The sequence below is a fragment of the Carica papaya genome, chromosome 5 (genome assembly GCF_054855325.1).
Source record: "Carica papaya isolate Zhongbai chromosome 5, ASM5485532v1, whole genome shotgun sequence".
Taxonomy (NCBI): Eukaryota; Viridiplantae; Streptophyta; class Magnoliopsida; order Brassicales; family Caricaceae; genus Carica; species Carica papaya.
The window spans coordinates 40590142-40617388 of record NC_142313.1 but is presented as its reverse complement, the minus strand read 5'-3'; the positions used below and the strand labels follow the sequence as shown (position 1 = coordinate 40617388).

At 35.0% G+C, this 27247-nt stretch overlaps 3 protein-coding genes across 6 annotated transcripts; 2 read left to right on the top strand and 1 right to left on the bottom strand.

Moving 5' to 3' along the window:
• The first annotated feature begins 1772 nt into the window (after positions 1 to 1772).
• Positions 1773 to 5172, top strand: LOC110821190 (Protein kinase superfamily protein). Its single transcript, XM_022050926.2, has 10 exons — positions 1773 to 2240; positions 2851 to 3018; positions 3099 to 3346; positions 3421 to 3553; positions 3671 to 3734; positions 3821 to 3917; positions 4036 to 4138; positions 4269 to 4387; positions 4484 to 4573; positions 4646 to 5172. Exons 1-10 carry the CDS (start codon positions 1805 to 1807, stop codon positions 4769 to 4771), a joined length of 1584 nt encoding a protein of 527 aa, XP_021906618.2. The 5' UTR covers positions 1773 to 1804; the 3' UTR covers positions 4772 to 5172.
• An 11411-nt stretch (positions 5173 to 16583) lies between these two features.
• On the top strand, positions 16584 to 19377 carry LOC148266095 (RNAse THREE-like protein 1). Of its 2 annotated transcripts, none has more exons than XM_088220981.1 (6): positions 16584 to 16933; positions 17031 to 17118; positions 17246 to 17296; positions 17387 to 17437; positions 18616 to 18730; positions 18960 to 19377. In XM_088220981.1, exons 1-6 carry the CDS (start codon positions 16814 to 16816, stop codon positions 19117 to 19119), a joined length of 585 nt encoding a protein of 194 aa, XP_088077107.1. In that variant the 5' UTR covers positions 16584 to 16813; the 3' UTR covers positions 19120 to 19377. The 2 variants fall into 2 exon arrangements, with proteins under 2 accessions (XP_088077107.1, XP_088077108.1); XM_088220982.1 differs by having other exon boundaries at positions 16670 to 16933; positions 17246 to 17304; positions 18960 to 19121.
• A 1552-nt stretch (positions 19378 to 20929) lies between these two features.
• HA9 (H[+]-ATPase 9) lies at positions 20930 to 26950 on the bottom strand. Of its 3 annotated transcripts, none has more exons than XM_088220977.1 (16): positions 26932 to 26950; positions 26685 to 26771; positions 26488 to 26607; positions 26308 to 26406; positions 26062 to 26199; positions 25656 to 25970; positions 25040 to 25366; positions 24731 to 24850; positions 23941 to 24063; positions 23725 to 23829; positions 23319 to 23628; positions 22613 to 23127; positions 22230 to 22403; positions 21961 to 22143; positions 21693 to 21871; positions 20930 to 21596 (listed from the first exon to the last, which is right to left on the bottom strand). In XM_088220977.1, exons 2-16 carry the CDS (start codon positions 26736 to 26738, stop codon positions 21500 to 21502), a joined length of 2859 nt encoding a protein of 952 aa, XP_088077103.1. In that variant the 5' UTR covers positions 26739 to 26771; positions 26932 to 26950; the 3' UTR covers positions 20930 to 21499. The 3 variants fall into 3 exon arrangements, with proteins under 3 accessions (XP_088077103.1, XP_088077104.1, XP_088077106.1); XM_088220978.1 differs by lacking the exon at positions 26932 to 26950 and adding an exon at positions 26900 to 26918; XM_088220980.1 differs by lacking the exons at positions 25656 to 25970; positions 26062 to 26199; positions 26308 to 26406; ... (1 more) ...; positions 26685 to 26771; positions 26932 to 26950 and adding an exon at positions 25468 to 25638.
• Between the last annotated feature and the right edge of the window lie 297 nt (positions 26951 to 27247).

The following is a 27247-nucleotide window of genomic DNA, read 5'->3' as shown; positions in this document are numbered from 1 at the left end:
ACTGAAAACGCCCGAGGCAAACTGCCATCGCCGAAGCACGGCAGTGTCGCCCTGCTGGAATTTTGAAATTAGTCGAAAAGAGTTTCTAACATTGATTTTATATTTTTTAGGGTATTTTTAGATATTCGAAACGTGTTTTAATCTCCGAAGGAAAATTAAGAGAATCCGAGGACAGTTAGTAGGCGCAGCTGACAGTTTAGCATTTTGGACACCAATTCGAGTAAGAATCCCTCACCTTATTTTCTGTTCTGGAATTGAAGTTTAATTATCAATAATATGGTATTTTATGAAACTTAGAAAACCTTAATAATTAATTATAAGTTACTAATAGAGACAGAGCTGGTTATTTATTACTATTGTCCTATTTTAACTAATTGATTGATTTTACTATTTTAAATGTATGATAATACACTAAAATTGGTAAGATGATTCAGTTGCGTTTACTGATGCATGTATTGCTTATTTTCCGTGATTTACAGTTAAATTGTGAAACTAAAAATTAAATATAAGTGAAAATTGCTTGATTAAATGAATGGATGAATGATAGCCTTACTGGATATCCTGGAAGATGGTGGACGGACCTGATACATATGAAACCTTATCGTGAACAGTGTCTTATATCGGACGGGGTATCGATGATTGATATTTTTGCGCTCATACCAAACAGAGTATGGGGACGATTCGTTTCACTCTCATTACCAGACGAGGTATTGAGAGATAATATTTTTGGCACTAATATCGGACGGGGTATGAGGACGATCTGTTTCACTCTCTTACTAGACGGGGTATTGAGGGATGATATTTTTTGGCGCTCATACCAGACGGGGTATGAGAACGGCCCGTTAGTTAAAGATATTGAATAAAAGTTCACGCGTAGTGAGTACATCTCTATAGACCCCCATAGATACCAGTACGCAGATAAAAGAGAAAGTTGTTGTTCTGATTGATTGAGATTATGATATTGGTTATGTTATTGCCTTTATTAGTCGGTTTTGGACATCTTACTACGGTAAGTATGCGGTAAATAATTTTATTTATGATAAATGAATTTATTTAAATTAAGAGTTCTATTATTTATTTTTATAATTTTTACTAACCTTTATTTCTATATCGATGAGTAGTGTGACATTCTAACTAAGGTAGTATAACTCACTTTTTCATTAACTATTTCATATCAAGAGGATCAAGATCCAGATCCCGATTCACAAGAGGGTTGCGAATAGGATGCCCAATTGTTTACTTTCTATTTATTTCTTTAATTTTTCATTATTTATTTTAAAATGGTTATTCTCGTAACTCTGTTGGGTAATATGAATTTTTGTGTAAGAAATGTAAACCCTAATTTTATTGTTTCTTTTTCGTATTCAATTTATAATTTATTTTATTTCAAATTTCGAGTCGGTACATTTTTTCTTTCAAAATCTTATTATAAATGACTCATAATTAGGCATGTTTTGCATAATTGACCGTGAATTGGTTTTAAAAGTAAAAAATATAATTAATTAAAATTCAAAATATAATTTATATATGTTCACAAAACTAAAATTATATATATTTAAATAAGATTTAAAATACATTATATCTAATATATTATATTATAAAAAATCGTAATCCTATTTTTTTTTTTTAAGAAGAAACTCCAAAGCGTAAACTTAAAAAGAAGAAAGAAAAGTAATAATTGAAGATCAAATCAGTTAGAAGGAATCAAATTCTCTTTCACCACTTCCCACATGTCTCCCACGTCCAAAGTTTACATTCATCCCTCCACAACCTTTTAAAGTTTTTACCTTTGCATAACTGCCACATGATTCACTGCTGCTCTAAATCTTCTCAGATTAATTTAATTAATCTGATTCAGTTTGTTTCTCGTTATGAAAAAGTGCTTTCTTGGCTCTCCTTTTCCAAACATAAAAATACAATACATTTTTATTTTATATGGACAGAGAGTAGAGTAGATTCAAAACATGCTAAACAACAAAATCTTATACCAGAAAAGAAAGTTTCACTCTATTCCTCTGCCCCTCTGAATTTTTTATTTTTGCAAATAAAAGACATGAATCTGAGTCATGTGTTGTTATTATCCATTTGGATTTTCTTCAGCTTCTGTTTGTTCTCACCTGTAATTCTCTCTAGACCCGATTCAACTGTCTCCTCCATATCTGTGCCTGGTCTTTCTCTTGAGGGAAAAAAGCCCATTTCTTTTTCTCAGTTCTCTGCTCAAATGGAAGCTCAATCTCCAGGTACTTTGTTATAAACATTACCCACTTTTTTTTTTAAATCTATGAATGCACTTACTTTTCAGTTCACTTCATCTTTTTTCTGGTTTATTCTTCCAGTTTTTTAAAAATGGGGAAATGGGTTTGCATAATTCTAATATTTCAACTTACTTTTCTAATCTCTAGCGGCATTGCAAGATACAGAGACTAAATTTATGCATTATTTTCTGAAAAAAAATTGATTTTTTCCTCTGTTTGGTTGCTGGGAAAATGTAGCCTAAGAAAGGGAAGGAAAAAAAATGTTTCTTTTATCCTCTTTGAAATGGGGGATTCTCACACTTGAAGAACTCAAAGATATGGAATATGGCAGTTAGGGTTCATGGCAACTATTTCTCCAGATCAAAGATCTGTTATGGGCTTTTGACAGTGATACTGTAACTCAGGGCATATCATGGAGCTAAATTCTCTGTTCCAGTTTTTAATAGAAAATAGGGCATATCATGGAGTTAATTCTCTCTTCCACTTTTATAATAGAAAATATAATATTCAAAGAAGAAATGTAAGATATCTCCTTGTATTTTTTATTTTCTTTCAAATTTTACAGCATGCTAAATACTCTTTTATGTTGACCCAGGAATGCCAGTGGTTGTAGTGCAGCACCAGGATTTGAACAAAAGAATTCTTATTGCTCTTATTGTTGCATCCAGTCTCCTTGGTGGTATACTGCTGTTTCTGTTATTTTTCTGTCTCTGCAGACAGAAAAAATTGAAGAAACCTAACTTGGAAACTAAAGAAAACATTGGTATCTTCTTTTTTACCTGATGTCTTCAAATTTCTTATTTAGAACTAAACTTCTCATCTGGGTTTGATTTCAACTTGAAGATGCTGTGAATACTACATCAAACCGAAGTTCAGATCGATTTAGTTCCTTGAGGATGGCTGGTAGGAAGGGATCTATTGCTGTCATTGAATATCAATTTTTGGAAGCTGCAACAAATAATTTCCAGGAGAGTAATATTTTGGGGGAATGTGGCCAGGGACGTCTCTATAGAGGCTCGTTCGATGAGACATTCCTTGCAGCCATAAAGAGGTTGGATGGTGGAGGGCAAGACGTTGATCGAGAATTTGAGGTCACAGTCATTTCCTCCTCAATTTGTCTACTTATTCTTGGATATGTGATTCTCAACTTTTTTTTTTCCTGCAGAATGAGTTGAAGTTGTTGAGTAAAGTCCAGCATCCTAATATAATAAATCTTTTGGGGTACTCCATTCATGGCAGAACGAAATTGCTTGTATATGAAATGATGCAAAATGGCTCTTTGGAGAATCAATTGCATGGTACAAACTCTCTTTCTCCGAATTGTAAAGCATTAAGGAACCAAATAATATGCATCTTTTTTTTTTTAAATTTTTCGATCATTTGATTTTTGGTTGCAATGATGAACATCATCACAGGACATAGTGGTGGATCGGTTCTAACTTGGCCTCTTAGGTTGAAAATTGCCGTTGATATCGCTAGGTTAGTCCACATGGTCGAAAATTGAAACTGTTCGGAGTTTCAGTTGTTCATTTAAATAAATTTAGTTATAATCTCATGTTTCCCAGAGGACTAGAATATCTTCATGAGCACTGCAGCCCTCCAGTAATACATAGAGACTTAAAATCATCGAACATCCTTCTGGACTCCAGCTTCAATGCAAAGGTAAAAATTGTTTGTCATTCTTCGAACCTTATGTATTTACTGTTGTAAATTCATAATATCTTTATTGTGTTAAGTTAGAAACTATGAAATTTGATTACACAAGTATACTGCCATTCAGCTTTCCGACTTTGGCCTTGCCGTGTTTTCTGGAACCACCCAGAACAAGCCTGTAAAGCTTTCCGGAACTTTGAGCTATGTAGCTCCCGAGTACCTGTTAGATGGTATGCTGCTAAAAACTTTTAAATTTCATTTAAGTTCTTGTAACTTAAAAAATCTTTTTATTTTCATTTATTAGTTCAATATCAGTTTGAGGTATTTCCAGAAATGGTTTGATTGTGGTTAACTTTTCAGGTAAACTAACTGATAAAAGTGATGTATATTCTTTCGGAGTTATTCTTTTGGAGCTTCTAATGGGAAGAAAGGCAGCGGAAAAGGTGTCACCATCTCAGTGCCAATCTATAGTCACATGGGTAATTTAAGTGGAAAGTGTCAGATAAAGTTTTCGGGAGATTTCGATAATTAAGTTTCGGTGCTTGGTGTTGTATTACAACCATTAATTCTTACAGGCAATGCCTCAGCTCACTGACAGAGCAAAGCTTCCCAAAATTGTGGATCCTGCAATAAAAGACCAAATGGATCTGAAGCACCTATATCAGGTTTCCTCAATTGTGGGATGCTATTTTCTTCGCAATACTTTTCACTTTGCTCAACATAACTTGCTTGTGTAGGTTGCTGCTGTTGCCGTGCTATGTGTTCAGCCCGAACCCAGTTACAGGCCATTAATAACTGATGTCCTCCACTCCCTCATCCCTCTTCTGCCTGTTGAGCATGGAGGGTCACTAAGAATCGCATAACTAATGCATTCTGTTCTGTCTTATACAATTCCTGGGCATGTCTTGTTAATTTTTTGTTCTCAACAGAAGTTAGAGATGCTGACCAGCTCATGTTCGGAAGCTGTACCAAATTCTTCATTCTCTCGGCAGAGCTCACAGACCCAAGTTCTGAAATCATTCTTTTGGCAGATGATCACTCTTTCGTGGATCAGATGCAGCAGGTACATCATGCCATGGAAAATGTTATTTTTGGTTTTCTGCTGTGACAGTTGTAAATTGAAAGTTACAGTTTCGTATCAGTCTTCTGAACATTATTAGGTTAGTTATCATATCTCTTTCTGACAGCCAGTAGATTAAGGTCTTGTTTACTATGTGTAGGGTTGTACTTTTGAAAGCAAAAAACAAAAAGAAATTTCATTTAAGATGCATGGAGAGGATTCTGATATTTGACCCATTCAACCAGGCTTATGGTTGTAGATCTTTCTTGAAACAAAGACAAATAAAACCTTCATAGCTGCCATGGAAATGGAGTGACTTGTAAGCTTAGCCCACCAACCCTAATAAATTGAAACTAGAAAAATGATGTTCCAACATGGATGACCTGTTGGGGTCCAATAAGGAAACATAATCAATTGTATAATTTAAAATAATTACCAAATTAATACATAGGGTCTAGTAATAATACTAAGTCAATCGATGCACAACCAAATAAAATAATAATAAGTAAAAAAAAAATAACCGTAAAAGAAAGAAACACAGTTTTACGTAGAAATTTTTTTTTACGGACTAAATTTTGAGTTAAATTTATTATATCTAAAAACAAATATAAGGTAATATATCGAAAATAAAGCAAAAAAGAAATAATATATATCGGTAACAATAACTATATGAACACAAATTACTACCGAGAATACACAAAATAACTATATGAACACAAATTACTAACGAGAATACACAAAATGCACGATGTAAGACTCGGGTCCATTTCCTAATAAAGAGAATCTATGAGTACTAATCATTTGGTAAATGAACAATTAGTTAATGTTCATATTTGGAGCAACTGGATAAAAAGTATTTACTCAATCAATCATCTTTCAATTAATGCAAACATTAATTATGTGTTTCACTTTTCCACCAAACATTTCTTTTAGCTTCTTTCATTAATTTCAGTCAAGATTGTAGAGAAGGAGAGTTATTGCTTCACATGAAGGGTCTCTACTCCTTCATTAAAGCCTATCAACATACAACATGTGATTGCAAACTCAATTATTCATTCATCTTCTCTTTAAGGGTATGTTGGTAAGTTTCTTATTATAAGTATTAATTAAAACTAAAGAGCAAATTATGAGAATTGATTGCCGACCCACCTACGAGTTTGTTACAAATTATTTTCTAGATTTCAAGATTGTATTTTTTCTACATCATCGGTAAGATAATTTAACTTTTTTAACTTATTTTAAAAAAAAATTCATAAAAGTTGGTAAAAACTTCTTTATAAAGAAAGTTGATTATTACTTTTTTATCTAACTATTTCAAAAATGTGACAGTCCCTACGAAAATAAAATGTTATTCATTTGTAAATGAAGTTTCAACAACCGCTAGATCTAGAAGGAGATTATGAGCATTATGTTGATGCATAATTTCTATACTAAGATTATCAAGATTAATAATATTAGTTTAAGTATTAATTATATGACATTAACTATCAGTTAAAGAATATTTAATTTAAAATTATTTAGATACAAACAGTAAATTAAGTAATCATGACACGACAAACTGTTAAGAAAAAAATGAAGAGATTGTTGAATTAGTCAAAATAATAAAAAACAAGCTATGATATTATAAGTTTTTTCTCTTCATCAAATCAATAACTTTCATTAGCAAGTTCGTGGTCCATTATCAAACTAGAAGGAAAAAATTAGCTCAGTTAAAGTTAAAACGAGAAGAGACTTGTACATGCATACTATCTAAAAACTCTATTGAACAATTTGGTACATAAAAAAAAATGATGATAATAGCTCTAATAGAAGATGAATATGCAATAAACATTCACATATGGATATTTCGATGGAAACTTCCTCACTTATCTTTAACAAGTTACAGTAAGTAAGAATTGTAAAACAATTAGCTTGTTAGTATATAAATAGATTTGATGAACATATCTCGTATTGACATCACTAAGAAAATTAGAATCATAATTAGATGCAAAATATTTACAAACGAAAAGATAGTTGAGTTTAATATGTTTAGTGTGATACAAAATACAAAATAAGTAATTAAATAAATAACACCAATATTACTATATATAACACAAAATATCAAGAGAGAAACTAATGTAAAAGGTAAAAACTCAATCTAGTAAATATATAACAAGTTACACTAACTAAGAACTTAAAACAATTAGCTTGTAAGTATATAAATAGATTTGATAAAAATATCTCTTATTGACATCACTAAGAAAATTGAATTTATAGTTAGATGCAATATACTTACAAATAAAATAATAGTCGAGTTTAATATGTTTAGTGTGATACAAAATACAAAATTAGTAATTAAATAAGTAACATCAATATTAGTATATATAACATAAAATATCAAGAATGAAACTAATGTAAAAAGTAAAAAACTGAATCTAGTAGTTCGACTACTATGTTGGAAACGATCTTTTATTTACCCTCTATTATACTGAGAACGATAGTTGGCTTTTCAGAAAATAAAAACCAAAACGTTAAATTAGTTACGTTTTTTAGAGTAAAAATTTATATATTTTAATAATTAAACGACACTTACATATCACTAATAATAAAATAAATTTCCTAATGAGAAAAAAAGTAAAATTAATTTCTTAATAATGACATACAAAAATAAAATATAATTTGATTCAAATGTATAATTTCATTGAAAGAGGTGAAAATATTAACCTATCAAGCTAAAAAATAATTAGTAAATTAATTGTATTGAGTGCGTTTAAGATAACTTTATAATTCACTCAAGGTTTAAGTCGGAGAAAGTAGAAAATATTATATTATGAGATACTGAGTTAATAGGTTATTTAATAAAAATATTATCATATAATGCTTCTAACTTGAGATGTTTCGGCTATGGACACCTAAGATAGTGTGTATCGGAGTCGTGTACATGCTTCTTTAATCGTAAAAATATTATCTTACTTAAAAAAAATTTATTAGATAAAAGAAGAGGTTGCCTGTCTACGTAGCCACCATGGTTCCTGATAACTTTCAAGAACTATTTCTTCTACTCTGATCTCCTCTCGACTTGCCGAGATGACAATTGCCTCTTGAACTGCCATGAGCTTAGTCGTATCAAAATATTCAGTTAAAAAAAAAAAAAATTTAAGCATGCAGAGACATGAAATGCGGAGTTCTTGAATTGCAATGACAATTTATAATTATTTGTATTAGTTAATTAGAAATGTTTTTAAGCATTGAAAGACATGAAAGATTAATCTTAAAGATCCATTAGGTTTATTATAAATTAATCAGCAGATTATAACATGGTAATCGACACTTTATGCTACGATGTTACCAATGAATCAAACAACTTGAACAAGAAATCCATTAACACAAATAAGAAAGTAGAGATGGAATATTCTCCAAGTCAGAGAGTTTAATCAACCCTTATATATAACAAATTCACTCTACACACACACACATATATATGTATATATGTTCCTAGTTTCTCTTTCGCTGATTGGATCTTCTGGTTAAACGCCACCATGGTTTTATCAACCTGGCTCTGCAAAAGCAGCACAAAGAACATGCTGGTCAAAATAGTTTATCCCGGAGGTCACGTAGAACTCCATGACAGACCTGTTCTTGCGGCTGAAATCATGCTTCGAAACCCTAGATGCGTAGTAGCTCATCCACAAATTTTCCAGCAACCATGGGCGATTGTTTCACCAGATACCACTCTTATGCTCGGCCACAAGTTTTACGTCGTCCCCATCTCCACCATCCGCAAGCTTCAGAGACTCCCTTACAAGTTTTCTGCTTCTTCGGAAACTTCCATGAAAAGTACCAAGAAAACTATCAATGATGATGAGGAACAAGACTGCTGTTTTTTCATGTTCCAGAATGGAATTAAACATTCATGTTCTTGCATGAGACACTCTGATGATCATCGTGGCAGTGATGAGGAAACCAGATCGTGGTCGAGCAGTTCTGGATCTTCTGAGACGAGAGGGCTTAGGAGGAGTAAGAGAAAAGAGGATATGAAAAGAGGGTCACCCAAAAGATTTACATCCATAGATTATTGGCAACCAAACTTGGAGAGCATCAGGGAAGAATAGTAACTTCACTAACTACGTGTACTTATATATGTAAGTTATATATATATATATATAACCAGACCCCTCTCTGGGCTGTTCATCTTTTTTCAATATAATTTTTGGTTTATAGAACTTCTAAAGGAAAATAGCAAAATCATCTATCAAACATCAATCATAAGAAGATCTTGTCCATTCAACATTAATATATAAACAATGCAATTCTAATGTCATTTTAGAGAAGTGAAAACTAAAAAGTTGTATTCTTAAGATAATGGAAATTCAAAAGAAAATACGTATAATAATCTGAGTGCGGAAGCGAAATAAAAGATTAAGATTAACATCCCTTACACAATAATTTAAAAGTACTAAACAACATCACATAATAAGTTCTCTGAAAGAAATACGAGAAATGAGAAAAATAAAGAAAACTATAAAACATCTAGCATCTACTCGCAATTTTCTTGTGAATTGGGTTCGGGAACTAGATCCTCCTGATCTGAAATGGTTAAATAAGGAATGAGTTATACTAACCCAGTAAGGACATCACACTATATCACTGTCACAGAAGTAAAGGCTAGTAGAAAATTAAAACAACCAATGAAATAGTAGATTTAAACCAATACATTTATTTGGAATAAAACAATTTACTCTTTTTCTTATCTTTAGAGAACCTGTGAAAACAACCTATAAAAATAATAACATTATACAGATCATAATTTCATGCATAATCAGTAATATAAAACATATCATTAATTCGTATTCATTAAAAATAACTGATTATCACTATTTCTCGTTTTCACCAGTCTGTTAGTATTCATAGGGATCCATAAGGGTGTCCCCACTATACGTGAACCATTCCCCTTAACAATTTTAATTCCAGGGCCGTCCCCATACCTCGTCCGGTATGAGTGCCAAGATATTAAACCTCAATACCCCGTCCGGTATGAGGGTGAAGTAGACCGTCCCCATACTCCCTTCGGTATAAGCACCAAATGACCAAATCTCCATACCCCGTCTGGTATGAGACAACGTTTACGGTAGGGTTCCATATGAATCCGGTCCGTCCACCATCTCTCAGGATATCTAGTGAGGCTGTCACCTTATCTGTTTTTTTTCAGTCTCCATTACCAAGTTAAACATAATCACATAAACAATAAACATGTACCCGGTAATAAAATCATATCTTAAATTTCAAAATCACATAGTGGACAAGTAAGACAATAATACATGTATTTAAACCATACAATATATAAACCAGATATCATCATAATTTTAGACTGTACAATAAATCAACAGTAATCGACAGAAAACAATGTCCGATATTGGCTCTATTAGCAATTTGTAATAAATCAAACACATCCATTTAATTTATACAAATGACTGTATTTTTATTTATTTGAACTTTAATTCCATGATAGGAAATAAGGTGATGAGTCCTTACTTGATTCGACACCGAAAACTAGATTGTTACTGCGCCTATGGGTGGTCCCTAGGTTCCCTGAATTCTTCATCGGGAACTGAAACACGCTTACGGTACTTACACATGTCCCAAATAACCCAAAAATCAAATCCAGGGCCTACTCGGCCAATTTTGGGATTCCGGCTTGGCGGCTCTGCCGTGCTCCGGTGACGGCGATCCGGTTCGGGTTGACTGTTTTTGGCCGAATTCAGCCAAACTTGTGTTGGTTCCTATGAGAAAACACACTTAGGGCCCTTGATGGGAAAAGAAATAGAAAATCAAAACTCACCGGCAGTGGGGCTCTCCGGTGCGGCGGCTCCTCTAGCTCACGTTGCGGTTGGGTGTTTTGCTTCGGTTAACCTGTAGAGGAGGAAACAGTGATCACAACGGTGGAAAAATCACATCGAACGGGAATCGAAAAGGGCTTCATCGGAGGCAAAAATTGAAACACCCTGCGGCAGCGCCTCTGAGCTTTGCCGGCATTTTTCGGCCAATAAGCTGGTTCTTTCACTCCGATTTGGCCATGGGTGGGTTTGAAATCAAATTCTGAGTAAAGAGTAGAATTTTTACCTCGTTTGGCGGTCGAAAATTGCTCTGGTGCTGCGGCTGGTGGCGCGGGCGGCTCCCCGGCGGTTGGGCTATCTTCTCCGGCGAGGGGCTCTGGCCACTAGGGTTAGGGTTTGGGTGCGGATGGAGTTATTTATACCCATCCACTTTTGATCTGGACCGCCCATCGCTTTTAATCTGGACCGTCCGATCACGATTAAATAGGGAGTGAATCTGGGCCGTTTATCCCGATTCAATATGGACTGTCTGTGCATAATTCAATCTGGCCCGTCCGTACGTGATGCAATCTGGGCTCTCTGTGTGCGTTTTTTGTCTGGGCTGTCTGTGCGCGCGCACGCGAATCGCCCACATGGCTCCCCTCGCATGGCCTCCAGCGTCAGCGTCTCTGCGTCCTGGTTGGTTGGGGCTGCTAACCGGGCAGCTGACGTGGCGTAACTTTTCTAAATTATATTTTGACCATCGTTTTTCGATTTTTCTTTCAAAAATACCCATAGAACCCAAATTTTCACCCATTTTCCCTAAAATTATTTTCAATTAAATCCTTAATTATTTTTTCACCCTTTTTATTATTATTATTACTATTATTTTCATTTAATCAAATTAAAATAAAATAAAATAAATTAATACATATTTATATTTATATAGAAAAAATAAAAATAATAAAAATAATTGGGTGTTACAAATCTCCTCCCTTAAAAAGAAATTTGGTCCCTCAAATTTGCCTCTTACTCTCGATCAAACAACTGGGGATACTGAGCTCTAAAGTCTGATTCTAGCTCCCATGTAGCCTCCCTTGGTGTGTGGTTCTGCCATACGACCTTTACAAAACATGTAGGTAGCAAGGGCGACCCTCTGCTCGGGAGTCACTTCTAGAATCTTGAAGGCCTTCTCTGTCTCCACCAACCAGTACTAGGCATATTCTAAATAGGATTCCCCTGTAAAAGTAGATAGGTTCAGTCTCCTGTACCTCTTTATATAGCCTGGGTCAATCGTGGGAGGAACTAGATCCTGTGGAAGAGGGACTGGGCCCGGCTGAGGATAGACTGGGGGGCCCTGTGGTGGTATTTGCTAATACGGTGGTGGCACTGAATTATACTGTGGTGGTGCCGGGCAATACTGTGACTGAGGCACCGGATTATACTGCGGTGGTGCTGGGTGGTACTGTGGAGGAACAGGATCGTACCGGGGTAGTTCGGGATCCTCTCGCTGCAGTGGTGGCTCAACCTGTGGCAGCGGGGGAGGGTCAGGTAGCTCCCTCATCTCCTCTCGATCCTGTTGGGCAGCAATGAGTCTCTCTAGCATCTTAAATATCTTGTCAATGTCTTTCCGAAGCGAACCATCCCAGGTTGCTCAGTTTAGTGTGGGTCTTCCTCTTCTCATCTCTCTGTACCTGCATTTCACAAGGAAGAGTTGAGTAATGATTCATTGTTTTGGTGTTTCTTTAAGTATTATTGTGTAAGGGACAGGTCCGAGAAACGAGGCTCTGATACCAACTGTAACGGCCCCGGAAATTCAAAAAAAAATACGTATAATAATCTGAGTGTAGAAGCGAAATAAAAGATTAAAGTTAACATCCCTTACATAATAACTTAAAAGTACTAAACAATATCACGGAATAAGTTCTCTGAAAGAAATACGAGAAATGAGAAAAATAAAAGAAACTATAAAGCATCTAGCATCTACTTGCAGTCTTCTTGTGGATCGGGCTCGGGAACCAAGTCCTTCTGATATGAAATTGTTAAATAAGGAATGAGTTACACTAGCACAGTAAGGACATCACACTATATCACCGTCTCAGAAGCAAATGTTGGTAGAAAATCAAAACAACCAATAGAGCAGTAGATTTAAACCAATACATTTATTTGGAATAAAACTATTTACCCTTTTTCTTACCCTTGGAAAACCTGTGAAAATAACCTATAAAGACAATAACATCATACAGATCACAATTTCATGTATAATCAGTAACATAAAACGTATCATGAATCCGTATTCATTAACAATAACTGATTATCACCGTTTCTCATTTTCACCAGCCTGCTAGTATCCATGGGGATCCATAAGGGTGTCCCCGCTACACGTGAACTATTTCCCTTAACAATCTTAATTTCAGGGTCGTTCCTATACCTTGTCCGGTATGAGCGCCAAGATATTAAACCTCAATACCCCGTCCGGTATGAGGGTGAAGCGAGCTGTCCCCATACCCCGTCCGGTATGAGAGCCAAATGACCAAGTCTCCATACCCCGTCCTATATGAGACAACGTTTACGGTAGGGTTCCTTATGAATCTGGTTCGTCCACCATCTCCTAAGATATCTAGTGAGGCTGTCACCTTATCTGTTTTCCCTTAGTCTCCGTTACCAAGTTAAACATAATCACATAAACAATAAACATGCACCTGGTAATACAATCATATCTTAAATTCCAAAATCACATAGTGGACAAGCAAGACGGTAATACATGCATTTAAACCATACAATATATAAAACAGATATCATCATACTTTTAGACTGTACAATAAATTAACAGTAATCGACAGAAAACAATATCCGATTTGGGCTCCATTAGCAATTTGTAATAAATCAAGTGCATCCATTTAATTTGTACAAAGGATCGTATTTTTATTTATTTGAACTTTAATTCCATGATAGAAAATAGGGTGAGGGGTCCTTACTTGATTCGACGCCGCAAACTAAATTGTTACTGCGCCTACGGGCGGTCCCTAGGTTCCCTGAATTGTTCAGGGAACTGAAACGCGCTTACGGCACTGACACATATCCCAAATAACCCAAAAATCAGACCCAAGGCCTACTCGGCCAATTTCGAGATTCCGGCACAGCGGCTTCGCCGTGCTCCGGCGGCGGTGCCGCCGCTCGCGGCGACGATCCGCCTCGTGTTGGCTATTTTCGGCCGTTTTTTATCGAATTCAGCCAAACTTGCATCGGTTCCTGTAAGAAAACACACTTAGGGCCCTCGGTGGGTCGAAAAAACACATAAAATTGAAACTCAACGACGGTGGGGCTCTCCGGTGCGGCGGATCCTCCGGTTCACGTTGTGGTTGGTCGTTTTTCTCCAGTCAACCTGTAGAGGAGGAAACGGTGATCACAACGATGAAAAGATCACATCGAACAGGAATCGAAAAGGGCCTCATCGGAGGCAAAAACTTAAACATCCCGCGGCGCCGCCGCCGTTGAGCTTCGGCAGCATTTTCCGGCCAATTGGCTGTTTCTTTCACTCCGATTTGGCCATGGGTGGGTTTGAAATCAAATTCTGAGCAAAGGGTAGAATGTTTACCTCGTTTGACTGTCGAAAATTGCTCCGGTGCAGCAGCGGGTGGCGGCGGCCGGCTCCCCAGCGGCTGGGTTGTATTCTCCGGCGAGGGGCTCTGGTGGCTAGGGTTAAGGTTTGGGTGCGGATGGGGTTATTTATACCCATCCGCTTTTGATCTAGGCCGTCCATCGCTTTTAATCTGGACCGTCTAATCGTGATTAAATAGGGAGTAAATCTACACCGTTCATTACGATTCAATCTGGGCCGTCCGTACGCATTTTTAATCTAAGCCGTCCGTGCGCACGGAAACGGATCTCAGTCGTTCGATCGCGCGCACGCAGATCCCCTACGTGGCCTCCTGCGTAAGCGTCTCCGCCACCTGGCACGTCCTGGTTGGTCGAGGCTGCTGACCGGGCAGTTGACGTGGCGTAACTTTTTTAAATTGCGTTTTGACCTCTATTTTTCGATTTTTCTTTCAAAAATACCCATAGAATCCAAATTTTCACCACTTTTTTCCAAAATTATTGTCAATTAAATCCTTAATTATTTTTTCACCATTATTATTATTATTATTACTATTATTTTTATTTAATCAAATTAAATTCAATTCAATTAATACATATTTATATTTATATAGAAAAATAAAAATAAAATAAAAAAATAATAAAAATAATTGGGTGTTACAAAATCTAAGCATATTTTAATATTTATTAAAACCTAAACATTTCAAACATGTAGACCATGTTTTATAAATTATGTATTAAACACAAATCCAAAGAAATTTGAGACAAAGTTAATTACTTTCTAGTTTTGGTCAAAATTTCCTCCTCATTTCTTCCTCTACTTGATTGAAGTCTTAAACCAAAAAGAAAACAAGTTTATTATATTTGCTTGAGAAGCATGTCTAAAAAACAAATTTCTTAATACTTCAATCGAGTTTCTTAAATTGTTTTTTGAAAACGTTTGAATGAATGATCAAAACTTATATTCTAATAAATTAAAGTCTATACTTTATGTACAGTTACTCACAAGAATGATATTTAGGTCAAATTAAGAGACGGAAGAAACCACATTAAAATAGGAAATAGTTTTGGAAACTAATTTTCTAAACTTCTTTAACGAAATTGACCCCAAAAAAAAATTATTTTCCATTAGGGTCAATTTTCCTTTTTCTTTTTCTAATCATGCACTTAGTTAGTGTCATAATATATTATAATACGTCTATATTTCATATGTATTGAGTTTTTTATTCTATTATGTAATATTACTACAGAATAAATCAATAACTTACGTTCTTTAATTCAAAAATACTATAATATAAAACTAACATTTTTAACTTTATTAAAATATCGAAATTTTTTTACACTTAATAAAAAGTTATCTAGATTGATAAAATAACTCATGATTTACCATCTATTCCACACAATCAAGCTCTATAAATACTCTTGGAAGTTCCAAGACATAATCCTTTTGTTCTTTTACTTTTTTGAAACTATTGTTCTTTTGCTTCATCCTTTCTTCAATTTCCTTCACTAACTTAATCATGGGAGAATTTACCTAAAGAAAATTAATGTTCCACTAACTTTCTATTTCTTCAACATGTTAAGAACCTTGCAACCTTTCATACCATGGCATAATTAATTTATTTTGATTTGGAAATTAAAACAGTTCTAATTGAAAAATCAATAGTTAAAATTTTCTGGTTATTGATTCAAACAATTTAAAATTTTGATTCCTAACCCATTTAGAAATAACTGTTTTAGTATTTATTATTTTTAATTTTGATTCAAGTCTTAATTTTATGGTTAATGTTGATCTTTTATAAGCTTTTTACTTGGAAAAGTTATGTAAAAAATTAATTACTCAATTTTGTTTTAAAAGTGCTGAAAGATCATCATAATCTGGTTTTCTTTTTTCTTTCTTAATTTCTTTTGAATTTTCAATGAAAATGCTTTTTTTTTAATCATAATCCTGTCTAATTTGTACAAAGATGAAGCCCTTTGAAAAGCTTTGGAAACTTATAATAAGAAGCATTATTTCTTGAGTTTGGAAGGTATTTAACTTCTTGTTCTTATAAGCTCTTTAGTAATATATAAGTTAATATATTTACAAAAAATTATATTTTAAACAAAATATTTCTAAAATGAGAATATGCAATCTCGACACCATGTAATCACCACCCTGTAATCAACTTCATACCAAAAACGTTTTGAGAATTACAAATGCATACCAAAAACGCAAAACTTCATACCCACAGATGTAAAATTGCATATGCAATTTCTTTGCCTACCCTTTTGCGTTGAGTGAATCTGTTCTCTCTCTTATTTCTAGAAAAAATCCTTTTTTTTTTTTGTTAATGCATTGACAAGATCGTTTCTGTTGAATGAATATGGTAAAATGGGATTTGAAGGCTGGATAGCTTGTAAAACCTACCATGTATTGGTGGGTTGAATTCGAGTCTTGATTTAAACGGAGGAAGATGGAGAATAAGATGAAGATGATGGCGCCACCCAAACCCTTTATCCCAAAAAAACCGAAAATCGATCTCAAAGACCTACCCCCCATTAATCTATCTCCCATCAACAACCCCATAACTCTGGTAATTTCTTTTCTCCTTTTAAATAATAACAGTCAGGCATGATTCAGAATTTGTAAGGTATTCATTTGTAAGGCTCTTTTCTTCTGTATGTTTTCAGTCAAGGCGTGAGAAGCGCTTTGCAGGTGGTTCTTTTTATTCAAGAAAGCGCGAAGACCTCGAGACCACTGGGGATGCAGTTCGCAAAGGTACTGATCTGTACTGTTCCTAATTCCCTTTGAAGGGTATTTTGCTTCATTACTTACAGGGGAGATTTATAATAGAGTTTATAATAGCATTGTTTATATATGCTTGTTTCTTGTGGGACTATCGCAGGAAGTACACCCCCTAAGTCACAACAGAACAATAAACATCATTCATTTGCAGGTACTCAAGTACGTGTGTCTCTGTGTGTATATAGATGTATATATATTATTGTATTATTAATCTGGATTGTTTCTTGTGGGACTATCACAGGAAGAACGCCCCTTAAGTCACAACATAACAATAAACCTCAATCATTTGCAGGTACTCAATTGCGTGTGTGTGTGTGTATATAGATGCATATATATTATTATATTATTAATCTGGATGTTTTAACTGTAATTTTTTCTGTATTAATCCTTAACTCACGAAAAAGTCTTTGACTGGATGGTTAGTATACCTTTTTGTGAGATTCGAGTCGAGTTATGCGTTCCTGTGTGGTTTTAGTAAGATGTTAGTATGCGTTTTTGTAGGATTGTTGAGTCGAGTTGTGTATTCTAGTGTGTTTTCAGTAAGATGTTAGTATGTTGTAGGATTTGAGTCGAGTTCTATGTTGCTGTGTATTTTCAGTAAGATGCTAGTACGTCTTTTTGTAGAATTCGAGTCGAGTTGTGCGTTCCTGTGCATTTTCAGTAAGATGTTGAATGTTTGTGTGTCATCTAATTAGTGAAATGTATGTATTTATTTTTTATTTTTTATTTTGGAGAATCCTTAACTTATCCAGAAACAATGAGATGGTCAAATCCTTAAATAAAAACCCAGATAAGTCTGTTCATTTCCATCCTTTGGTCTATTAAAATGGGAATCTTTTGTTTTATTTTAAGTGATTTTACATCAGCTGAGAATTATCCAATATAATGAAGTAAAAGGAATATAAAATCTCATGACACCATACTTTAGACAAATCCAGTATGATGATGTATTTTATCTTCTTGTCGTTTAATTGGGATTCTTAGTTTACATATATTTTTTACTAGATTTGTGATAATGCAGTGGAGATATAACCAGGGTTGTTCTTGATGCTTCCATTGAGAGGCATATTGTAATTTAAATCCGTTAGCTATGATTAGTTGAGACATGGATAATATCTTAGCGTATAAACGAATCATGATGATAACGGTAGAAGATAAACCTTTGATCTTACCTCTTTTCTATAATTTTCTTAGTTGGATTATGTCACATGTAAGAATGATGATACATATTACTATTCAGTAGACTTTTATAGTTTATTAAGTGATAACTTTTATTGGCATGGCTTTTTGGGTTAAGTCGGTCATATATCTTTTTGTTTCCAACTTTTAGTTGAGTTGGTTGTGTTCAACTCATGGCTTGTGCGGGAAGAATTATAATTTTTGAAAGTAAAAAGTCAAATTGTTGTTGAATGATGATAATATGTCGTTGTTATCCAATTGAATGTGGTTGAATTAAGTGATGCTTTACAGATGCTCCGCGGCAGATATCAGCCAAATCCCAGCTGCATGAAGTCTGTGCTGCGAAGAAATGGAAAGGCCCTGTGTATAAATGCTGCAAAGAGGAAGGGCCTTCTCACATCAGATTGTAAGTACAAGTTTTACATAAATTTTGTGAAATATGTAATAAATTAAGTATGAGACTTCCCTAATAGTTCAATAGGTATTGACTTTTTAAACTATTACGAGAGATTGAGATCAGATGAGTATAATTTCTTACCTAATTAATCATTTAATTCAAAGTCAAGAAATACTCTGAATTCTGAAGAAAGCTCGGAGTAACCATTTTTCGTCTAAGAATTGCACGTGTTGAACAGGTTCACATTCAAGGTTGTGATTGAGATGGAGAATGAATCAAGAATTTTGGAGTGTTTTGGTGCTCCTCACTCCAGAAAGAAAGAAGCCGCAGAGCATGCAGCAGAAGGGGCATTATGGTACCTGCAGAGGGCGGGTTATATCCAATTAAACAAGGCATGAGCTGAAGATATTAACCAAGTAGAGCTCGTTCTTTAGCATACTGTACATTTGACATTATAAACCAGACAGTTATATATTTTGGCTTGTAACCATATTTAAGCCTATTTTCTATCGTTTAAGGATCAGTTGCAAAACCTTCTATCAGTTACTCAGTTTGTGAACCTCCTTAAATGTTGTTAGTATTTGTCTGTCATGAGGGCTCGTGTTTGCCGAGCCCTTATCCCAAATTATGAAATATGATACTTACCTTGACGGGTCCATAGGTATCGAGAAGACTCTTTGGCTATGGTTATTATTAGCATACATTACATGGGTAAACATTATTAAGCAGAAAACAATATATTTTGGCTTATAATGATATTAAGCCTCTTTCTTTCCCTATGGTTTTAGGAACAGTTGCTAATGCTTTTACTGCGGATAGAATTGTGAATCTCCTTGGCTGTTATTATTTGTCGCACTGTCTCAACTTGCATGGTAGAGAGTTCGACTTTATTCACATGTTTCTAGATGTATTTGAGTAAGTCGAATGTCTTGAGATATGTTAGGCTATAACATTTATTACTTTTTAAAAAATGCTTTTGACTTTAAATATATATATTCGAACTTAATATAACCATTCATCATCCAGTTTTTCTCATCTGCAAACCCTAGCTGTCGCGACAGCCACCTTCGGTCGCCCAACTCCAAACTGAGTCGTAGCTGTTGCCATTGTTATGTCCAGCCTCGCACCAAGCAGAAAGTAATGAAATTACTTTTAAACTAATATCAGAAATTTTTAAGTCATTATGTAAGCATAAGATAATTACAAGTAGATAAAAAACTGAATGTATGACTTATAGTAAACTTATGTCTGAGATGTGGAAAAAATTTAAAAAGAAAAAGGATCGGTTCCTAATTAAGTCACAAATATTTTCATCTTTTTTATAAAGTTTATTTGCATTTTGCAAAGTAGTCGTTAATTATTTTATAAAGTCATATTTTTTAAAAAAAATTTAAAAAAGACTTCAATTTTAACAATTAAATATCGTCTTTAGTACTTCAATCATATATATTGCTAATCAAAATCAAATTAATCAAAAAGTCATAAAAGTAGAACTATCAGTTTTAAACACATACGTTCCTTATAATCATACCGGATATAGTAATTTTTGAATCAACCACATAGATAATAGATATAATTATAGTAATAAATAGATATGAAAATCTCATCTATATATCTTTCTAGATATTGCTAATCAAAACTAAATTAATTGAAAAGTCACAAAAGCAAAATCATTAGTTTGAAACAAATATATATTTGTTGTAATCACATCTGATATAGTAGTTTTTCGAATCAACCACAGAGATAATAAATACAACTATAACAACAAATAGATATAAAAATTGTCTTTTTTTTTAAATATTATTAATTAAGACTAAATTAATCAAAAAATTACAAAAGTAAAATTATTAATTTTAAACAGATATATGTTCGTTGTAATCATATCCGATATAATAGTTTTTCAAATCAACCACATACATAATAGATATAACTGCAGCAACAAATAGATATAAAAATTCCATTTATATCTCTTTCTTCAATAGTTGTTAGAACAAGAAAGATTATTCATATCTTTACAAAAATTTACATTGACATATTTTGCATTTTAGGTTTTATATAATTGTACCCTTTTTACCTAAGTAAAATTTTTTTATAATTAATTATATAAACCTGTAATACAAACAAATCAAATAATCACTATATACAATGCCTTCTAGAAGAATTATTAATGGAACAAACCATTAATGGAAAAATTTAACTCACTATGCATCTTGTGTTATAATTATTTTAGATATTAAAACCAAATTACCTTGAAATACATTACGAAGTCCATATGGCTATTGGGAACATATCTTGTGTTATATTGTATTTATATAAATTAGAAAAAAAAGAACTTGGTAGGGTAAATTCATCCCCCTCAAATACATGTAACCTCAAAAAATTAGGTTTCTAGATCAGCTGAAGTGCTACTTATATATATATATATATATATACACCTTCATTCTCTAGTTTGAAAGGAACAAGGGCTGGACATCAAAAAATGGGAATCACCATTGAATGAAATATAACAAATAAAACCTCATAGTACCATAGAATACTCTCATTCCAAATCTAAAAACTTCCTCAACAACTTAAGAACTTCTCTTATTCCTGATCCTTGCTTTCATCTAAAACAATTTCTTATTCCTCATCTTTGCAGTCTGTCCCAAGAAAAAATAATCTTATTCCTATCCTGGCTTTCTCCTAGAAGAAGATTATACTGGAAGCGAAGGCAAACTAGAATATGTTTCAGTTTCTCATAACCCAGTTCTGCCTCTCAAAACTGGTTGCTGACCTCTTTCAGACAGTGTAGTGTTGCTGGATGGTCTCAATATCAAGTCCCTTAAGTTTCACCACTGATTCAACATGTCCTTTGAGAGTGTGAAGCTCCCTCAACCTGGTAACAACCAAATAGGAGCAAACAGATGATCAGGACATATTACTGGAAGGAATTAAAACATTTGATTTTTAGCTAGCAGTGATTATAATTCACCTGGCAACTTCAGCACGGCGTTTGGCCTGTTCAGCAATCTCAGACAACTCCCTGTAGTTACTTTTCTCATTAAAGAGTTCTGATTCTGGAGGTTGGAGGCCGTGCAAGGTGCGTTGAGCGAGAGCCCACTGTGCCTCCCTCTCCCCTCTTCCATAATCCTTCTTGGTTGTGAAGGCAGTCTGAATATCAAGCAGGAAGGAACTGTTATTCCAGATGATATGTTTGACGCCTTTTTCTTTATAAAGAAATTGGTTAATTAGTTAGATACCTTATTCTGGAGTAGATTATCCCAGGCCTTGCCACTCAAAGCATATCGGATAATAAACTTGAGGATGTCCAGTGGGAGGTAGGTGATTATGCTGTAGAGCCAGATAACACCAGCCCATCCCCATCCAATGCCTTCGACTCTCGCAAAGCCCCAGTGTGCATAGACAGCAATGATTGTAGCCACCTTAAACAAGTTCAAAATCCATATGAGAATATTCTTCTTCAATATGTAACAGAGAAGCAACCTAAACATTGGAACATACCACTTACCAGTTGTGCTACAAAGAAGGCGAACACAAGCAAGAACCCAGGGCGTTCAACGAAAGACCAGCTACGCGAGCGAGTAACAAAGATGAGTGCTTGACTGATTATACTCACTTGAAGATAGATAGCACCCGTAAGCTGGCGAGGATTCTCCTTGATAGACCTTACACCAAATTTCTTCTGCAGTTACCAAACTATAATTAACTATGTGAAAACTTGGTGTTTATAAGAAGTTCAACTGAAGCAATGGAAATGTACGTCTCCATTACATCTTTTGACAAATATATGAATGTTTGTGAAAAATATTCTCGTATTTGGGCATTTATTGAAAACCTCAGACAAGAAACAGAATATTCTTGTTTTACTTGGCTTAAATAAAATTTCCTTACTGTAAAGAAGTCAGAACTGAAAGCAGCCCAGAAGAAAACAACGGTCATGACAGCCAGGTAGGCACCAAGGACAATGCCAGTGGCAAAGATTTCCTTGAGTTTCCATGAGTCAGGGATAGGAGACGGCTTCACCCTGTCTTTAGAAATGGTCATGATAGTTCCATCATTGAGTACGGCAATTATCAGAACCATAAAAGGTGAGAAATCAAACTTCCAGATAAGTGCAAGGAGCAAAAATCCCAGAACAATTCGAATTGTTATTGAAACTGCATAAATTGTGTAGTTCTTCATTCTCTGGAATATTGCTCTGCTTGTTAAAACAGCACTCACGATGACACTCAGTCCTGGTTCTGTAAGGACTATATCCGATGCACTTCTAGCCGCATCTGTTGCATCAGCAACTGCAATTCCAATGTCTGCTTTTTTGAGAGCTGGTGCATCATTTACTCCGTCTCCAGTCATGCCACAGATATGCTTCCTATCTTGAAGCCTCTTCACGATCTCATATTTGTGCTCTGAATGCCATCAGTTAGCATCATGGAGGAAAAATGTGCAGTTCTTTTATAAAAGTTATTTAATTTCAGAACTTAAATTTCTGTTTTGAAACCAAAATTTTTATAATACTTCATTCCTAATAAAGTCTTCTTCTTTTATCTAAATACAGTAAGATGATAATCATCAGGAAAAGCTGTTTTGGTCGAATTACCAGGGAAGACGCCAGCAAATCCGTCAGCCTTCTCAATAAGTTCATCAACATTTAGAGCATCGACATTGTCATCTTTTGTTTGTCCAAGGAGTACCGATGAAGGGTACATATTGGTTCCCATACCAAGCCTGCGACCAGTCTCCTTACCGATGGCTAGCTGATCACCAGTGATCATCTTAACATTGACACCAAGATCAAGGGCACGTCGGATTGTCTCAGCACTATCATGCCTTGGAGGATCAAAGAGAGGTAGGATACCCACAAATTGCCATGGTCCTCCCGGGCTGTCCTTGCTTTTTTCTGGCACTGTCTGCAGTAGTAAATGTTCCACTTTAATCATTTTGATAAAGTGTCATAATGTACCAACTAAATATCAGACTTCAGGAGTTATATGATACAAACACACTTGTCTGCCAACAGCAAGAGCCCGAAGTCCTCGATCAGCAAATTTATCGATAATGGTGTGAGCTTTCTTCTTGGCATCTTCCCCAAGGTTGCAAAGTTCAATAATCTGGTAGAGATCTCAGGTATAAATTAACCAAAAAACAAAAACAAAACTACAGAGAAAGAAAGGGGAAATATATCTATATATATGGAATTAATATCTTGTATTATCTAGAACCTGTTCTGGTGCGCCTTTGCTGACTCGATGCCAACTGCCATCGGAGTCAATATATGTGATTGCTGTACGCTTGTCCACTGGATTGAAAGGGAAAAAGTGCACCTCTGTGATACCTGCTCTGGCCTGCAGAGGAAACAAGGTAAAACTTTGACCAGAGTTAATTTAATACCGAGGCCAATACGAATAAAATGCTTGACGGTAGAAGTAGTGGCACAGACACTTAAGAAACCAAAATTAGTACACAGATACACTCACTGACGAACACATTCAAAACGTATTGGCAAGTTTGAATTTTTCTACTGCACATCATGCAGCACGAAATGCAAATGCCATCTTTGGAGCTAAAAAATAAATGAAAATATAATTTAGGTGGCAACCTAAACTGTTTCCCAGCTTACTTCGGAAAATAGTCGAATTTCAAGATTCTTACTCTGGCTAGTTTACAAACAATAAAACCATACACTTGAAAGAATTAAACACACAAATTCTTTATTTTTTTTTCTGGGAAACCTTCTGTTAAAAAATAAAGCAGAAAGTGCCAAAAAAACAAAGAAGGAAACTCGTTTAACTATTTGATCAGAGACAGAAGAAAGAACCTAGCTGTCTGCATAACTAGTAAACCAGCTCTTAAGGGACAAAGAAAAGGCACCCTTAAAACCTAGGTGACATATGGTTCTAGCCAATTCCAAATAGATATTATATTATCCCTTCACCCTAACCCAAGCTGCGTAGGTCTTAATATGAAGAAAAAACAAAACATAAAAGAATTCACAAATTAACCACGTTATACCTCTTTAGGGTCACTTAGCATTCCAACAATACAACCATCAATGGCGTCCTGGTTTTCAACCCTAGAAGCTCTCGCGGCTAGCAAGATTACAGAATCCTTGTCAACATTCTTTGTGAATACCTGAAAGTAAACAAAATAACTTAGTCATATTTTAATAAACATCACAAATGATGATCTCTTAAGATATCAATCAAAATGCAATTTCTTCTTTCCAAGTTTCCGTCGAGATATGCATGTCGAGTGCTTCAAACCTTATCACTCTCGGTAGTTCAACTTTGATTTGTACTTGTAATTGAGTTTGTGACTAACCTCAATCATGCTCCTGTCAACTGTAAGCTTGTTGAGGGTAAGAGTGCCAGTTTTATCACTGCAGAGGACATCCATTCCGGCCATCTCTTCAATAGCTGTCATCCTCTTGGTAATGGCACCTTGCTCTGACAGCCTGTGAGACCCAATGGCCATTGTCACAGACAACACTGTTGGCATGGCAATTGGTATTCCTCCAATAAGAAGCACCAAAAGATTGTCAATTCCATCTCTGTATTTCCGGCGCTGGATTGGGTACATTACCACTATTTCTATGACCATGCCTAATGCAATGGAGCAGATACAGAAGTTTCCTATGGCCGTTAACACCTGATAATGATAATTAGGAATAAAAAAGAATAGTTAGCAAAGAGTGAGAACAAATTTTCAAAACTTGCAGGCAGCTTCTAATGCTAATGTTAGTGAAATACCGACTCCTCCTGATAATGTTAGGAAGAAAGAAGAAGGGGGCTTTGATCCTAGCACCTCGGCAAGTAACTCCATATCTATCAGAAGTGCATATTATGTGACAAGTCACCTTACGGTTCATTCCTTTTCTTGGATAACAAGCAACTTAAGACTATCCAGCAAACTTTTCATGTTAGTTTAATAACATTACCTTTTGGAAGTGCCCCTCTTGATTAGTGCTGTCAACGAGGTGAGCAGCTTTACCAAAGAAGGTGTGCACTCCAGTGGCGATTACAATAGCTTCAAGCTCACCTTGCTTGCAAGTAGACCCAGAGAAAACTTCACTGCCAGGATGCTTTGTTACAGGCAAGGACTCGCCCGTGAGGGCAGACTGATCAATCTTCAGGGGATCACCCTCCAGGAGACGAGCATCTGCAGGGATGATATCTCCCAACTTGATGCTGATGATATCTCCTGGCACCAATATTGCAGCTTCTTGCTCGCTCCACCTTCCATCTCTTAGAACCTTCAGTCATAATTAACATAGAAACACGCATGAACACACAAATCCCGTCATAGTTTCTCGATGTTTTAACCAAGTAATCATTCGAATATACCTTGGTTTTGGGAGCAAGACCAGCCATAAGTGCAGCTGCAGCATTCCCTGCATTATTTTCTTCTATGAAACTTATAGTTGAGTTGATGAGCAGCAACACCACTATACCAACAAAATCCTGCCAGTCCGGTGGCCTTCCCTGCATTCGTTACTTGACATCAACATCAACAGTATTAGGAGATGATCCATCAATGACATTGATGGCAAATACATCATGACAGAGAAATAAATAAAAAAGATCATTTACTCCTCCATTTGCCAAAGCAATGGCCATGATGGCAGCAACCTCCATAACCCATGATAGAGGATTCCACATAAACCCCAAGAATTTCAGAAACTTGCTTTCCTGTTTCAAGTTTCTCAAATGTTAAATTTATAGTGTCTTCTTAAGAAAAAGTGCATTTAAAGTATGAACAGAAATGATTGCCTCTTTCTCTTCAAGCTTATTAGGACCGAAAATCTCAACTCTCTTCTGCCCTTCCTCACTCGTCAAGCCATCTCTCGTGCATCTCAGCGACTCAAACACTTCTTCAATCGGAATCCTCTCCTGTTTATCCACAAACACCATTAACAAACAGAGTAATACAAAATCTACACAATCAAATAAAGAGATTCTCCTTGTACCAAGTCGACATTCTCCTTCTTTATTTCATTCAAGCTAAGGTCCCTGTCCGCCATTGTCTATTGCTTAAGAGTTACAGAAACACACCGCTGAAGCCAAGCAAAATTCAGAATGAATCAGCAGAAAGATGAGGATGATAAAGAGCGGAGCATGATTAACAATTTTGTTGAAGAATTGAAAACGAAATATCTGAATGGGAGTAGAGAGAATGAGTAACTTAAATATGAGTTTGTTAAAAATGGCATGAACCTCAAGTGAGCGAAAGAGCGGGACTCTTGCTTTTCTCTCCCGTAGTCCCGGTCTTTCGGTTATTTCCAACAATACATATTTTTAAGGATTAAATTTATTTTTCCAATTAAATTTTTTTTTTAAAAAAAAAAAATATAAAAAATTTTTTAAATAAAAATTAATTAATGGTCTAAATTTTTACGCTTCATCAATTAAATCATGGAGATTTAAATTGAGATTAATGTTAATCCATTCATTAATTGGATTCTCCTTTTCAAAATTCCAAGATAAGAGGATTTTTGTTTAACTTCCCTCGTATTTTTGTAATATCTTAAAC

Coding starts and splice junctions, on each gene's coding strand:
- LOC110821190 (XM_022050926.2), top strand. CDS start 1,805: ATGATTCACTGCTGCTCTAAATCTTCTCAGATTAATTTAATTAATCTG. Junction 3,554..3,670: donor TTTGGAGAATCAATTGCATG/GTACAAACTCTC, acceptor ACATCATCACAG/GACATAGTGGTGGATCGGTT. Junction 3,735..3,820: donor ATTGCCGTTGATATCGCTAG/GTTAGTCCACAT, acceptor CATGTTTCCCAG/AGGACTAGAATATCTTCATG.
- LOC148266095 (XM_088220981.1), top strand. CDS start 16,814: ATGGAGAATAAGATGAAGATGATGGCGCCACCCAAACCCTTTATCCCA. Junction 16,934..17,030: donor TCAACAACCCCATAACTCTG/GTAATTTCTTTT, acceptor GTATGTTTTCAG/TCAAGGCGTGAGAAGCGCTT. Junction 17,438..18,615: donor TAAACCTCAATCATTTGCAG/GTACTCAATTGC, acceptor GATGCTTTACAG/ATGCTCCGCGGCAGATATCA.
- HA9 (XM_088220977.1), bottom strand. CDS start 26,738: ATGGCGGACAGGGACCTTAGCTTGAATGAAATAAAGAAGGAGAATGTC. Junction 21,872..21,960: donor ATAATCTACTCCAGAATAAG/GTATCTAACTAA, acceptor CTTGATATTCAG/ACTGCCTTCACAACCAAGAA. Junction 21,597..21,692: donor CGCCGTGCTGAAGTTGCCAG/GTGAATTATAAT, acceptor GGTTGTTACCAG/GTTGAGGGAGCTTCACACTC.